At 41.8% G+C, this 17,220-nt stretch overlaps 1 protein-coding gene across 1 annotated transcript in view; it reads right to left on the minus strand.

Moving 5' to 3' along the window:
• Positions 1-15,528: 15,528 nt before the first annotated feature.
• ADGRF1 (adhesion G protein-coupled receptor F1) overlaps positions 15,529-17,220 on the minus strand; it is a 42,380-nt gene continuing 40,688 nt past the window's right edge. Inside the window, exons 15-16 of the mRNA XM_081140418.1 lie at positions 16,633-16,681; positions 15,529-15,906 (exon numbers count right to left, since the gene is read on the minus strand). Of these exons, the coding sequence (XP_080996544.1) occupies positions 15,903-15,906; positions 16,633-16,681 (53 nt within the window). The 3' untranslated portion in view covers positions 15,529-15,902. The remainder of the gene's footprint in view (positions 15,907-16,632; positions 16,682-17,220) is intronic.

Consider the following 17,220-nt stretch of genomic DNA (forward strand, 5'->3'; position numbering starts at 1 on the left):
TCTATTGAATTAACATTTTTTGATTGCCTACACTTTGTGTACAATTCCTTAAATTTAAGGAATACACTAAAAATCCCATAGAATACACTAAAAATTTTCCAAAGATTTCTTCTATTAACAACAACAATGGGAAAGAGATTCCTGAACTGGAGGCCCTGGCTGGGTAGCTCAGTTGGTTAGACTGTCATCCCAGGATGCCAAGGTTTGGGGTTTGATCTCCAGCCAGGGCACATACAAGAAGCAACCAATGCCTTTCTCTCAAAAAAAAAAAAAAATCAATAAAAAAAGAATCCTGGACCGTTAAGCCCCTTAGATAATATCTATCCTTGAAGTAGTAAACAGGTTAAATCTTAAGCATGGCAAGTCTACTCAGTTACTCGATCGGTAGCAGCTGCCTAAACCATTTAATTGAGAAAGATTGAATTTATTCTTCATAACAATTCAATGGTGAGAGAGAGATGGGTGATGGATTAGCCATATCTGCCAAGAATATGGGAGGAGAAGGGACAGCATGTGTACAGTACACTTGTTGAGCTTAATCCAGCTCAACTCCTCTTATCTCATAGGTGGAGACACCAGACCTCAGAAAATGGGAACGACTGGTTTTAAGACACATAGCTCATTGAGGATGGAAAATGGACAGGAACCCAGAATTTTGGATGTACAGACAAGTTCTGTGTCTACTTCAGGGAGCTCGTATTGATATGCACAGTCATGCCTGCTGCCACTGACAGTTAGACTCCGGTCTAAGGAAACGGTGACCCTAAGGAACACACACAGGGATAGCAATCTGACTGCTGATTCTGGAAAAGATCCTTCCCTTTTCATGAGTGAAAAACACCTGTAGAAAAAGGAATGGTTACTGCTTTTCAGGGGTGGGAGATTGTGGAATACATCTGTTTTCAAAACTTCTGTTTGAAAAATCTCTCTTTTTTTTTTAATATACCTTTACTGATTTCAGAGAGAGGAAGGAAGAGGGAGAGAGAGAGATAGAAACATCAATGATGAGAGAGTCACTGATCGGCAGCCTCCTGTACGTCCCTGTCTGGGGATCGAACCTGCAACTCAGGCATGTGCCCTGACCGGGAATCGAACCCCGATCGCCTGGATCCTAGGTCTACGTTCAACCGCTGAACCACACCCGGCCTGGCTGTTTAAAAAATCTTAACTGGAACCACAGCACCAAACAGGAGAAACTCTCTCTAAACATGTTTATTCCTGTTTGTTTAAATGAGAATGTTCTAAGATATTTTGGCTACCTGGTCTGCTTGTTTCCATGCTGAGGGACATTCTGTCCTCTGGAGGGAGAAAGGAAAGAACAAAGCTTGAGCCTGGGAAAAGTGGAAGTATGTTTTTCCCTTAAAGCTAATCTTCTTCTCAAGCCACAAATGTGACATGTTGCTAATGAAAGAAAATGAATTTATTCTTCATAATATCATTCCTTTTTAAAAAAGATATCTTTATTGATTTCAGAGAGAGGAAGGAAGAGGGGAAGAGAGATATAGAAACATAAATGATGACAGAGTCATTGATTGGCTGCCTCCTGCACATCCCCGACTGGGGATCGAGCCCACAACCTGGGCATGTGCCCTGACCAGGAATCGAACTAGGCCAATGCCCAACCACTGAGCCACTCCCAGCCAGGCCATAATATCATTCTTATTTCACCAACTTGGCTATTTTCTCCAAAGCTCTTATTTGCCCCAAAAGTACGGATACCTCCTGATAAGATGTGGATCGCCTGACATAACTGAGAAGTCCCTGACTCAAGAAAGCAAACATTTTGAGATTTACTAGGGCAATTCATGTTGGAGGTAAAGAATACATTTATTCCAACACTTTGCTCCTATCCTTCTGAAACGTTAAAGCAGATGTTTACCCAGGCTGTCAGGAAATACGATTGTGACCAACATAAAATTGATTTTTCGCATACATACCAGTCCCAGAAAGGAAAGCTGTAAATGAGGAGATTCATGGATACACTGGTGACTCTAAAAATTTGGAAAGGAAAGCTATTTTTTTTTACACAACATTCTTAGTTTGACGGAAGGAGGTTTTCAAACAACATGGTGTATAATTTTAAATACAGAGGGAAAAACTTAAATATCTACAGTCATTTATTATCTTGAATGATTTATACTTGACTCCATCACACACAGTTCTGACATAATACAAAATATTTGCAGAAACAACAGTATAACACACCTGTAAAAAACAATGGAACAAAGCAAGAATGTTATAACCTTGAACCCATCTTCAATCCTTGAACTCCTTGGGAACTACTGGTAACCACTAGCCCTCAGTTTGAGTACCTTGAACTTAAACTGTACAGGCTTTATACCATTAATCTCCAGTGTCCTTCTCTAAAATGGGAATAAGGAGGAGGGACCAGATGTGAGAAATATTTAGGAGGTAAAAAGGATTAGCTGCTAGACTGGTTGGAAGAAAATATGGTGTAGAAGGAGTTGAAGACAATGCCCCAGTTGTCTAGAGGGACTGAAAAGATCAATGATGGGGACATTTCCTGAAACAGGAAATATAAAAGGAGATCCTGTTTGGTGTTTAAGATCAGAAAAGAATCACAGATGCTTCCACTCACTACCAAAGGCTTCCTCCATAGGGGGTGAGGGTGGAAGACATTAACCCAGAATCTGGAAATAAGGTGAGCTCTCCACCCCTCCCTACACCTCAGACTCCACCTGTATCTTCTTGTGCCCTCAGCCTAGCCAGATGAGAAGTCACAACACATTTAACTGCAGAAGTTAAGCTGATTCAACTATACAACATCCAGCGAGAAATAAAGAGAAATAATTTAAATAGCTGAGGGGACTCTATTTGCCACCTCAATCTACCTAGGCCTCCTACTAAGTCAGAGACGGTCAGGACCTGGATCTGAGCAGGAGGAGCCTTGAGCAACCTCGCACATTAGATGTATCCACTCCTGGCCCCCTCCTGCACCATAAGGGTTCTCATGCATAAGGGTATAGACATCCCGATGGGTAGCATCAGCACATCTAAACTCTACCCACAAGGCCTACAAACAACTAGCCTTGGGTCATCCCTTGGGGTTAGAGGTATTCACACCAGTGGTACAGTCCATTCCAAGGAAAAAGCCTACAGAGTCCCAGGAAACAAGATTGGAATCTTTGGGGGAGAGTTGCTAGGTGAAGTCTAGAGGGTGGGGGGCATGGGCTGCGAATGGGCCTGTCCCTTTGGCCCTAGGAGAAGTATAGCTGGAGGGCGACCTGTCTTGGCACTGCCATATTCTGGTACAAAACTTCAAGGAACCTGAAAAATTCATAATTTGAAACTGCCCTTCCAGGCCACTATGAAAGTCTATTTGGCAAGAAAAAAAAGATGAAATTTATTTCATTTAAGAGTTTGTTTGCTTGGTTTATAACTTCAAAATATGTAGACTATGTGAGCTTCATTTGTATTTTTATCCCAGTTTCCACAAATACTTAGGACAGGGTCTGGAGAAGGGAGATTTGAGTCAGTTATTTCCTCAGGTGGGCATAGTGCCCATGCTCCTCTCACACTGAGAGAAACTCTTGCCACCCTGGGTATTCCTAGGATTGAGATGTACATTGCTCGTATCACACGGCCCCCAAATGCAAGTCAGCTTCATCTTCTGATACCAACTAGGACACGCCCAACCCTGAGAAAGCACTGGTCACATTGGACTTATTAAGAGACATATGTCATGTCTGTCTCCAATCTGAACTGTTAATATGGGTATTTACATAGCTACCTATACATTACGAAGGGATTTTTCAAGGTTAATTTTGACTATATTTTATTTTCACTCTACTCACATGTACATGCTGATAAAAAGGATGACCAGACCTCCTGGTGAAGGGAGTCCTTAATGCTGCCCATTGAACTGTGAAGGGGGAAAATATAAGTGAGATGATTGGGTATGATCTCAATGGGAAGAAAAATCAAAGACGTGGAGTGATTTAGACATTTTATTCCTTTGTCAGCCTAAAGACAAATGGGATGGTAACACACTCTTTTGAGAATGACAAGGGCATCCAATATCAGCTCTCTCATTTACCTGATTTCAAATTGATTGATTAGAGCAGACAAGCCAGTGCTTTGAGCATAGGATAAATTCTCTTTATAGAGAAGGGGAAGAAAATACAACAGAGGGTCAAGTCCTAAAACCCCATTATGAAAACTGGGTCTCCTGTTGTTTGATTAAAAAGTCACAAAGGAACCTTCGTATTCAGCCTCAACCCCAGCAATGCAGCCCCTGTGCCCCGAATCGAAGCTTCAGTAGAAGGCCATGCCACTGCTGATGAAAGTGGACTATTCTTGAGGCCTCATAGCCAGTCTCCTGGGACCTAGCTGTTGGAGAGGAAGATAGTGTTGCCGACTCTACAATGGCTAATTTTCAAGGACTAGGGAAAGCAAAGTTGCTTTAAGAAGGACACTGCCAGTAACTGAGATTTTCTGGGGGAAGATTTGAAAAAATAGGGCAGCAAACACTCAAAGAGAACTAGGTCTTCATTTTAAGACTAGTCACATGCAATTGAAAACATAAGAACTGTCTTTTCTGTCTGAAGGACGGATTCGGATGCTTTTATTTCAGAAGAAATGTCAGCTGTTGTTTGGGTGCTGCTGATTATCTGGTTCAACTGACGTAGAAAAGCCAAAGTTAACAGGAAATGAGACCTTGAAAAAAATCAATGAAAAAGTGAGGAATGTGCATCATGATAGTGAGTAACTTTCAAGGGTGGAAAAAACTAGAATTATAATAGAGTGAGGTCATGGGAAATACATGGATAAAGTGGGGGGGGGGCTTAAAGTTTTTCAAACTTCAGCTAGATAATCATTTATTGGGGCTACTAAATATATTTCTTTAAAAATCAAATTTTCTCCTAAACTAAAATCTAAACATAGCATCAAGATAAAGTCAATTATTCAAGAACAAATATCGTCCACTGCACCTTCAATCTCAGAAAGTTTTTTCTACCAAGTAAAACCAAGACTGTGGACTGAATTGTGTAGACAGAAACAAAGAAGGTGGCCTATCAGGGGAACCCCACCTCTTCATGCTATATATTGGGCAAGTTTCTCAACCTCTCCATGCCTCAGTTTCTCATCTATAAAATGAGGATAAGCATTGTATATCTCTCTACAGAGCTACTGTGAGTATTAAATGAATTGATATATGTAAAGTACTTAGGTCAGTTTTTAGCACATAGTAAGTGTTCTATATATTTTTAATATTGTTATTATATTTATTATTTACTTTTAAAATAGACTTGGAGACATAATAGTTTGTGTAAAACATACTAAGAATAGGTTTCCTGCAGGGTGGAATAGCATGTTTTTGAGCAAAAATTGAAAACTTATGCTCCATGTATTCTTTTAATATTAATTATTACAATTATAATGGTTATATATATGTATATATGTGTATATATATATAACCATTATATATATATTGTGTACCAGACACTGTGATAAGTACTTCTCATATATTTTCTTATTTCAAGTTCATTATGACTTTTCAAGATGGGAGTGAATATGCGCATTTTATTGAGGCTTAGGGAAGTTAAATACTTGCCCAAAGTCAGTCACACAGTTAGTAAGTGACGGAACCGGTATTTGAACCATGCTGTCACTCTTATGGAAATTGGGAACATGAGGCTATGTCACTTTCTTATATGAGGCAGTTGTATTCTGCACACATCCCTCATGTAGCTATCACTTCTTAAACCTTTGAAATATATTCAAGTGGGAAAGAGCAGATCATGAAAACGAGAAAGGAGACACAGTGTCCCATTGAGACCGAGATCTTGGTTAAGGGACACACATGCTTGAGAAGAAGATGTGTTCCTCCATGGTTACTTAGGAGCACAGAGCAGAAGCACATTCAACTTGACCTGGGTTCCAAATGTGCTTCCAGCTATGTCAGGGTTGCAACGTCCAGGAAGAGTATAGTTGCTGATGACATTTTCATTCTGTCTCATCAAGTGGGGAAGTATTTAGTAAATCACTGTTCAAGGAAACTCAATTGAATGAGTTTTTCCCCCCATAATGCTAACAATGAAAAAAAAAAGTCTATTCATCCAAATAATACAATGTGATAAAATACATTTTCTCCTAGTAAGTTTTGCTCAAAACATTTCTTTTGCTGAAACTAGTGTTTCTCACACTTGTTAGTCTCAGGAACTCTTTATTCTTTGTATTTATATTATGTTATTATACTGTGAAAATTTATAAGTATTAGCCATATTATGAATTAAGTTAGAAAATTTAAAACTATATTTAGTAATTTATTTTAAATGACAACAATAAATCTATTACATGTTAATAAAAATAACATTTTTGTAAAAAATAATCATGCTTTCCAAAATAAAAATAAATTGAGTAACAAGGCATTGTTTTACATTTTTGCAAACTTTTTTTTATTACTCATTTTTAATCCTCACCAGAGGATATGTTTTTATTGATTTGAGAGAGAGAGGAAGGGAGAGAGAAGAAATCAATGTGTGTGAGAGAGAAACCATGGTCAGTTGCTTCCTATATACTCCCCAACCAGGTATCAAACCTGAAACCAAGGTATGTGCCTTGACTGGGAATCGAACCCGAAACCTTTTGGTGTATGGAACAATGTTCCAACCAATTAAGCCAGCTGGCCAGGGCACAAGCCTCTTTCTTATGTGTAATAGAAGGCAGCTGGATTCTCATAGTTGTTTCTGTATTATATCTGTGCTGCTTTCCCATGCCATGCAGCCGTTGGAAGGCCTCATTATGAAGCTGTTGTAATTAACTAGCTATTAATAACAGGAAAGAACCAAAGAGAAGTCCATACGTTATAGGCATGTTTCCTGCAAAATACTGAGGGAAGGGGATTGGACAAAGGAAAGATGGACCCATGCCCAGCAAAGTTGGGATGACTAGGGAAGGTACTTGACTGTCAGTCACGCCTGGGGACGGAGATGGTTGGCCAGAATGGGCGTGGCCACTGTCAGCTGGTGAAGATTTGGGATACTTAATTTCCTGAACAAACTCCCTCTCTTGTGCTCTTGGTGTTCTTATGCTCTTGGCTCCTCTTGGCATGGCTGGCTGGTGGTTCATGCTTGGCTTCCTGGCATCTGCCCACGTGGTGCACAACCACGTGGACCTCCCACACAATGGACTAATGGAATTGCAGCTGGCCTGATGCTGTATGGACCCTGCTCCACCATGGAATGGAAACCCTGGACACTGGCTCTGATTTTATCTCTACTGAAACCCCAGCTACTCTTCTATGACTGGACTAAGAGAAATAGGACTTTGGAAACCCAGGGATACAATTCCACGGAAATAAAGCTTTCTACTATAACTCAGCCTCCCATGGGGGCCTCCAGGTATGCTTATTCCAAGCTTGATGTCCAGGCCTTTTAACCCATTAATCCTACTTTTATTAATTTAGTAAGAGGAAATGATCAAAGATACATATAGATGTGCATACTACATGTTACTATAGTATTTGCATTATAAAAATTGAAACAATTTGCGTTATATTTTTAATATTAAGATCCATACTTTAACACATTTGAACTTTTTAATGCATGTTACAAATAATGTACACTTAACGCAATTTTTTGTTTATTCTAGAAAATGGTTTTTTAAAATTTTTATTGTTGAAATTATTACAGATGTCTCCATTTCCCACACACACTCTTTGCTGCCCTCCACCGATCACCCACCCTTCCTCAAGCCCCCGCCTGTCCATTGTCTGTGTCCATCTGTTGTTCATATATGACTGGACTAAGGGAAGTTCTTTGGTTAATCTCTTCCCACCCTCCTTTCCGCCTTCCCTCTGAGATCTGTCAGTCTGTTCCATACCATGTCTGTGGTCCTATCTTGCTCGTGAATCTATTCTGTTCCTTAAATTCCACATATGTGTGAGATCATGTGGTACTTGTCTTTCTCTGCCTGGCTTATTTCACTTAGCATAATACGCTCCAGGTCCATCCATACTGTCCCAAAGGGTGAGAGATCCTTCTCTGTTACAGCTGCATAGTCGTTCTTTCATTCATTGAATAAACCTGATAGAATTTGTGCCAGAAATAGTAGATATGGGGCCATATAGATGAGTGAGCCATGTGGTCTTATACTCAAAGGGCTGGGAATCTGGTGACAGAAAGAAACATATAAAGGGTAAGCTACCATAAATGGCAAAGGTGTCCTCTCACCCCGTGAAAACCCAAGTGCTGCAGCATGTTTCTATCTAGAAACTTAGAAAATCAATGAGAGTTCTACTCTAGTTGGAGCCATAGGGGTAGGGCATTTACTATAGAACTCTCCTCCCTCCATAGGTCCTTCCAGGCCACAGACAGATCCCAGGGTGCGGGACTAGGATGGGGACCCAGGCATTGGCCACCTTATGGACTCAGAATCCCAATTATCTTTTTTTCTTCTATTTCCTTTGCACATTGACCTCTTGCTCCCCTTTCAGCTCTCATACTCAAAAGACACATTACATTGCTATTCAAGACATTAGAAAGGCAGCACAGACATCTAAAGGAAACACCTCAAGTGATCCCAAGGTTTCTACACTTAATCTCTAGTGATTTCACAGTAATTTACCTGGAACTCTTTCTGGCTTTGCCATTTGTTGTAGAGCAAAACAACCAAGGACAAAATAAAACACGAGTTATTTCCCATCAAAATAAGTGATTGGTTAAATAAAAGAATAAACTATAAATATTGTTAAATATATACAGTTATACACACATACACACAAAGTGGAAAACACCCTAACATCATTAAAAAACAACAACAAGACAGTAGAAATACAGGCACAAAATCAGCATATCTCACTTAAGGAAATAAAATGTCACTCTCATCCCCTTGCCCTCTGAATCTGCCTCAACCCCCAATTTTATTTGGTCCTAGGATCCATGAAAACAGACTTTGTCTCCATTTTAATGACACTTACAGCTGCTATGTACAACATCTAAGTCAGCTGTTTTTTGATGCAGCTTTAGGTATTTTCTCAAGAGTTCCATAAGTCAGCATTGTTATTATGAAGTCAAAAAACAAGCTCCCCCTTTTTGCTCCATTCAAAGCCCAGGGGCATGGGGAAAATCTGTCTACTTTCAAGTCAGGCAGTGCACACTCAAGCACACGCCCACAGGTCCACAGACCAAACAACCACTGAAAAGACAACACATTTCTTTTCGGCTTGTCCTGAAGGGCTTGGTAAACAATGGAAAGAACTGAGATGGGGAAATACCAAAAAGCTAATTGACGTGTTTAATTAGTCTGTTAAAGAAAAACAAAGACATGTGAGTGACTCTGAATCATGGTGTGATGAGGTCAATATACAGAGTCATCTTAAATGAATGGGCCTTACAGTCCTCTTCTCTCCAACCACATTTCCTGTCACATCCAGAGCTACTTTTTTCTTACACAAGATTTACAAATGAATTATATAGAAGGCAAGATTGTTCTAACCGTAGCCATGCCCATGTTTCAAATTGCATGAAGAAGAAATGTCTGTTAACAACTGATGACTTTGAACTAGTTCACAAATTAATTGGTAATTGTTGAGAAAATACAGGTTAATCTTCTGGTGGTTTCTTCTCTACATTTTCAACATCTGGATGATAAACTGAATCTTTTTTAGCTTTTATTCAATCATCTAGTCTCCTGTGGACAATTTTAGCATAAGCTCAAAGTTCTCTAAAATACTGCAAAGCTTACCTTTCCTCTTACAAACCAAATGTCATAGGCACCGCACACACTCATGAATGCACACTCACGCACATACATGCACACAGCAATTTATAGTAACTGAAGCCAGGAATTACAACATGATGTTATTTTTAATTTCAAAATTGTTGAATGGTTTCTTGGCCTTTCTTGGTTCATTTAGGACATCATGAGCCCCTCAAGGACATATATTGTGTTTTCAACTTCCTTTCTGTCCCCCACAGCACCACATTGTTTTGGACATAATAGGAACTCAGAATGTGTTAAATGAATATATATAGAAAGAGAACAATATATATATACACATATATATATGAATGACTCAGAATATAACTCAATGATTAAAATCGTTTAAAGCAACATGAAAGGGTGTATTTCAAATGTATACAATTCATATTCAAGTTTAATGCCAATTAGCTAGCTACCATCAAGGTGAAAGACGGTTGATGGAGAGGAAACACAGAAAACAATAGAGAAAGCATGCAGTAATTAGCTCCCTGTAACATCTTGGTGACTACTTAAGTACTACAAGGCTCAGAGGAGGCGGGAGTTGGAATGTCTTCAATGCAGGACAGAGGATGCTACTTGAACCTTGAATAATCAGGGAGATTTGCAAAGCTGGAAGAGAGAGTGGTGGGCTTTCAAAGTGAGTGAAACAACATGGTGAGTGCTTTCTTTCTTTCTTTTTTTTTTTAGTAGATGAATACCAAGTTATTTATTGACAGGACCTAAGTACTCCAAAGAAATAAAAATTCCACCTTGCACGATAGCAGAGGTCAGGAGAGAGGAAGAAACGGAGCAGGCAAGCTGGAAAGCTGTAGACTTGTGATGGGTTGGTAACCACATGGAAATGCACGACGGGCGAGAATCACATAGATTCCACATGGATCTCCCCTGCCTCGCTCCCCACCGTGTCCCCGATACCTAGAACCTGCCTGGATTTTCGTTGCGTTTCGCTGAGTGAATGAATGAATCTTGGAAAGGCTCCCAGCGGCACCCAGGCCCGCACACTCCCCAGCAGAACCCTGTCAGAGCTGCGCAGAGCTAATGCTATGTTTGTTTTCCTGAATGAGTTTGGGGTGTTTGCTGGAAACACAAGCCCATTTCCCCATTCGAGTAAAGGCGAAAGAACTCCAGGAATGTTCTGTCCCCTTCAGAAGTGCGCGAGGCTCACGTTCTTTCCCAAGCCCAGCTGCTCCCTGCCTAGAAACGTGAACCGTGATTGCTCCTTTCCCAGTTTGCCTGACCGCCAGGGTTAAAGGTCACGAACGTGTTCGGCCCTGTGCAAACAAGCCCGGTATTTATTTTGCCTCTCCTCTGTGCACGCTGAACATCGGCGGGGGGAGGGGAGTTTATTGAGCGTGATGGCTTCGAGTCTAGTCCAACCCCCTGGCTTGGTTTCAGCTACACACAGAGAGAGGAATTGTTGCAGGATTTGTAGTATATATTCAGGAGGAGAAAATGCTCCAACCAAGAAAAAAACGGAATGAGTTGCGATGTCATTTCATAAATATGATGAAAATAGAAAGGAGAGTATGTTTTATTCTTTATCCTATAAATTAGGGTCACTGTGATATTTCAGCCTTGTCTGAAAATGGCACTTTGCTCCCATGCTTTCTTCCGCTTCCACCTTGACCTTTTACTTCAGACAGACAGAAGAAATTTAAAAGCTCCTCCTCGGTGCTCATCTCTTTTCTCCTGGTGTGTTCTCATAAGCCCTTCAGGAAAAAAGGAAGGTCGGGGTCCCTCAGACAGTAACCCTGACTGTCTGCACTTTGTTTGCCTTCTAGGAATATAAAGCCCTTTGTAATTTCTCCACAACACCCTCTCGGTAGCAGCAGAAATGTAAAATATTTCTTTTTCTCTCCCTTTTCACTTTTTTTCTCCCTCACATGCCCTCATACTTTCCAACATCCAATACAGGTTTTTTTGTTTGTTTTTGTTAATCCACAACCAAGGATATTTTTTCCATTGATTTTTTTTTTTTTTTTTTTTTACAGAAAGTAGAAGGGAAGGAAGGAGGGAGAGAGAGAAAGAAAGAGAGAGAGAGAAACACCTATGTGAGAGAAACACATAGATTGGTTCCCTCTTGTACAAGCCCCAACCACGGCTGGGGATCGAACCTGCAACCCAGGTACATGCCCTTGACTGGGAATCGAACCCATGACCCTTGGGTGCACGGGCCGATGCTCTAACCACTGCACAACACCGGCCAGGGCCAATAAAGGTTTTTGTTGTTGTTGTTGTTATTTTATTTAATTGTTTGGGGGTTTTTGCTTGTTTGCTGGACAGGTTTTCCCTGCCCCCGTTTCCCCTGAAGATGGGCTGAGAATGGAAATGGAGGATTACTCAGGGGCTTCTCATGTGACGTGACTTTTGACTTCCACACTGTGGGAGAAAGAACAGAACAGCAATTCTCTTCCCATTCAAGAAATTCAGCCTGGAAGCCGGGCTTCCTGACAGTGTATCTCTCACTCCTAGGAAGTCTCCTGGGAGGCCTTGTGACATTCCTGACATTCCCATCTGTCCATAGATTGTGGGAGTTACGGTTGAGGAAGCAAAGACTAGAGCCTCTGGTGCCTGAAATAGCTACACCACCCGCCAAGGAGGTAGGTAGACCCGGAGGAGGCCTGTCAACCATGAACTCCATAACCTGTGTTTGAGTAGCTAAGTGATGACATTTCCTGGTAGGGTTAAACTGACAGGTAGATAGGAAGAAATTAAAGTAGAAAAATGTCATAGATACCAGGAGGCATCGTGGTAATGCCCCCTTCACCAGCCCTTCAGTGATTCTTGGCTCTTGAGTAGTTTATGGAGCAGAAATAACATGAGCTTTGCAGTGAGAGACACCTGGGTTTACTCACTTTTGTCACTTTCTAGGTGAACTTGGTCTCTATTTCCACCTCAGTAGAACTGAGAGGGGAATTATAAAGAGTAAGTGACATTCTCTGTGTCAAGAATCTAGTACTGAGACGTAGCTGGGACACCAAAGATTAGCAATAGGCTTATTGAGCCTAAAAGGCTTTGATTTTCTACAAGATGTACCTTGAGTGGACTCTTTCTGAACAAGGTGGAGATGAAAAGCATAAATATTTAGTCACTGGTGGCACCAGGAAAAGGTACCTGTACTTAAGCCAACGTTCAACCAAGAGCCAGGCCATATCTTAAAGTGATATGTATGGAGGCTAACTCCCAGACTCCTCACTCCCATTCCTCCTCCTGGGAAGGTTTTAAGATAACTGAGCTTGTGTAGGGACCACATGTTACAATGTTCCTCTGTTTAGCACAAAGAGGCATTTGCGAAGGCCAAGCTGGAATTCCACAGTGAAGGCTCACCTCTTGGCAGTAGAAGTTGCTGGTCCCTATCAGATAATGTCGGATCTGAGCAGAGTTGTCTCTTGCCCATATCTGTGTCTACTATGTATTTTTGCACATGAGGCTGGGTTGGTGGGCTGCGGGGAGAATCTCAGAGTTAACACTGAGATTTGAGATATTTCAGCGCTACTGAGCTGGCAGGGAGAGTGCGTGTGCTCAGACTTAACACTCCCCTTCCAGTTACCTTCAGGGCCAGCATCGGAGTCTTCTGAATATTGGCTATGATGACACAATCAGCAGCTTTGAGAGGGTTGTGAATTTTCTGAGAAAATAAAATTCGTCCAGACCCATTTTTGCATGTGTATGTGGACAGGAGTAGCCATGTGGAACAAGGTGGTTTTTATTTCGAAAATTAGGTATAAATGCTCTAAATTTTTGAGATCTCTTCCCTCTGTATTTCATACCTGGTTCAGTTTCAGAGAAAGTTCCCAAATTTCTTTTGTGAATTTTTGAAATAAAAGCAAATATAAGTTTACAAGGGAGAATACATACATGTATAAAGGGGGTCCCATTTATGTGGCAGGATGAAACCTTGAAAGATATATTTCAAATGTTTAATGATGATTATTTGTTGGTGAGGGGAAAGGAATTTTTATTTTCTATCTTATATACCTCTATATCACAAAATAAGAGTGAAAAAGTAATAATAGCTAAGATATATTGAGCACATACTATGTTCTAGGAATTTTGCTCCACGCACTATGTCATTTAATTTTCATAACGACCCCGTGGGCAGGTACTGTCACTGTGTCAATTTTACTGTTGAGGAAACTGGGGCCTTGGCGGGCCTCCATCACTTGCCAGAAGGCATTAGGCTATCGTGCAGTGTGGAGTCCAGATTCTATACTTCTGGCCACCGTACCACACGTCCTCAAATGAATAAAAAACAAAACTTAAAATTCCTTTTCAGGAGACAAAGAGTCAGTCTCACCACCTCCTAGTCACACCTCCTATATATCTTGTGCTTATACCTGGCATGTCAACTTTGGTTCATTTAAACACTCAATCAAATGTATTACTGCACCCACAGCCCCCCCCAGCCCAGCAGCTGCCCGGCCAGGGTGAGACAAGGCCCCCACACGGGTGGCAGGGCTGGGAGGAAGGCAGAGGGCCCTGAAAGGACATCTCTGGCTGGTCGCTGGCCTCCCTTAAAGTAAACGACAGTAGGCAGAGGAAGAGGGGCCAGAACGGGGTTGGAATTAGGAACCTGGGGGTGCTGCGCCTTTGGAAATGTCCTCGTTAGAACTTACGGCAATGCTCTTGGACATACCTTAAAGTTTATTTTGTAAGAAAAAAATAATCAGAAATGTCTTTCGGTTAGTCACTCTTCAGTATCCTTCCTTCTACAAACTTCTTTTGCCTGGGCTAATTTTCTTTCTACTTGTCAGGGGTCATTACATTTTTCTATAGGATAATGAACACTAAAGAGAAGTATGCCGAGGGGTTCCTGCCCCCCCCACATCCCCCTCCAGTCCTTCCTCTCACCTTTTAACAGGTACTTTCTAAGCCATCTGGATAGAAAGCCCCAAGATGTTCTGCTTGATTAAAGCCCTGGCACACTGACCTTCACACTCCTGAACATTCGGGTGTATTTTCCCACTGAAAAAGAGGAAGAGAAAAGTATCGAACGCCTATAGTATTTGGCACTAAACAAGCTTTACTTCTTTTTCCATGGAAGCCTCCCAGTGACCTGCAAGGTGGCTGTCATCTGTCCCATTTTACAAACTGAGGGAGATCAGGCAGCCCATTGTGGTGGTCAGTGGCAGAGCTGAGATTTAAGCCCTTGCCTCTGGTCCCTGAAGATTGGATTTTTCCTCTAAACTCACTGCTTTGAAACAGTAACAATGGCCTATAAATCTCATGCTTCGTTATCAACATTATGAATATTATTATTGGCCACCATCTGTTGGATGGTTACCAAATACCAGGCAGTATGCTAGGAATTTTCGAGCTTTTCTCATCTCCTCCCAACAATGACTTTGCAAGGAGTTATTACCTTTGCTGACAGATCGAGTGACTGAGGTTTGGTAATGTAACCAACTTAATACAGTTAGTGTTAGAGCCAGGCCTCAAACCCTTTCCTTCTTAACAGTTATATTGCATCGCCCTGAATACTACCATCTAGCTCTAAACACTTCTCTGTTCACACCATTACATGGACTTTCTTGATTCCTGAGGCTCACAGAAGTGTTGACAATAGAAAATGAAACTGAATAAGGTCCCCACTCCCACCCCTCTCTATCCTCCTGAGTAAGGGGAGGCTCCTGAGCCTTCCATCTGAATTGCCAGCCCTCCATCTGCAATGTTTCCTTCTGAGTTCTCTAGGTCAGTGTTTCCCAAATTTGAGCAGTGATCGTCAACCATTCTCATCTCAGGGTACATAAACTAATTACTGAAATTCTGCAGCACACCAAAAAATATATTTTTTGCTGATCTGACAAAAAAAATAGGTATCATTTTTATTCATTCACATTGGACGGCTATTGTGTTGGCTGTGGTCATTTTATTTGACAGTCTAAGGGAAAAGAGGTTGGCGCCTCTGACTAGATAGTCAGATATTGCATGTTTTAAAATCTCTTGCAGCTCACCAGTTGCAAATCGCTGCCTTAGAGTCACCTGGGGAGCTTGTTAAGACAGGTGTCCCATGATCTGGCTGGGTGGCTCAGTTGGCTGGAATATCTTCCCGTACACCGAAAGGTTGTGAGTTTGATTCCTGGCCAGGGCACATACCTAGGTTGCGGGTTCCATTCCCAGGAGGGCATATGGGTTTTGTTTCTCTCTCACATCATGTTTTTCTCTGTCTCCCTTCCTCACCTGAGAATTAAAAAACAAAACAACACAACAACAACAAACGGTGTCCCTGGGCCTCACTCCTGTGTTTCTGATTTAGGTCTGGGGTGGGGCCCAAGAATGGGCATTTCTAACAAGTTCCAGGTCACGCTGATGCTGCTGGTTGGGGGGGTGAGGGGTTACACTTAGAGAGTCACTGCTTTAGACTATGAGAAAGCAGGACATGAGCACTTCATGTGGTGCACAGTTTATATGTAAACAATTGTCAACATAAATTCTGGGAGTGATTCCATAAATACAACTTCTTTATTTCTTTTTAAGTTGATGGGAAGGGGAGCTGTATAATATTTTCCACAAACAGGTGAAATAGAGGACAGGTGGGGCTGGCTTCCCCGCCCAGCCAACTTCAGGAAAACAAAATCACATTATCACCAGCGCCAGGCGAAGCTTTCAGGCCACAGAGCGTTGTCCTTGGCAGTGCCCAGCTCGTGTGGTCATGGAATCCACAGCTGCCTGGCCCGTGCCCTGTTGGGGGACATGGCTGAGATCTAAGAGCCAGGAAACCTTATCCGCAACAGCAATGTGTCCCTTGGCAACACATCACACTGGGGCGCTCCTTGGCTCTGGTTTCAAGCATCAGGTCAGAATTCCAAAGGGGTGTTGCCTCCCATCTGGTTGGCATAAATGTAACTGTTGGCAATGCTTTATCTATGATTCCTACCCAGCAAGATAAGGTCTTGCCAAACCTACTTGGGCTGGTACTCTTGGGTGATAAATTTCTCTTCTCCCAGGGTGTTACCTATGAAGAGACACAGAATTGGAGAAAGTCAGGACTGGAAGGGATCTCTGAGCTTATCTAATGAAGGCAGGTCTGTGGTTTTACTGATGGGAAACTGAAAAGCAGAGAAATGACTGAGAAAGGTGGAGGAAGGACCTCCCAAGGACACCACCCTGAGAGAGCCCGCCCCAGGGGCCCCTCAGGAGGCCATTCAGGCCCATTGGGTTAGGAGGAAGCCAGGCGATGCGCAGACCATGAGCCCTGGTCCCTGCTGACCACCCTGGAGGACACACTGTGTCTCCGCTCGGAATGCAGTCGCTGATTTATGTTGGGGTGTTCTGTTTCGTTTACTCCATGCTTAAGACCTTGGGTACAAAACGGAATCTCTAAAGAGATCGGGTAGCTCTGTCATTGAAGTGTGGCTCGTGTCTGACAAAACTGTAAACAATGTGCCAAACTATGTCCTCTCAAAGGAAGAGATAAATAAAAAATAAATAAAATTTTTAAAATCCTAGAAGGCTCCCAACCTATTTTGTACCGTGTACTTGAATTAACTGGTT

This window comes from Miniopterus schreibersii, assembly GCF_964146895.1.
Source record: "Miniopterus schreibersii genome assembly, chromosome: 6".
NCBI lineage: Eukaryota > Metazoa > Chordata > Mammalia > Chiroptera > Miniopteridae > Miniopterus > Miniopterus schreibersii.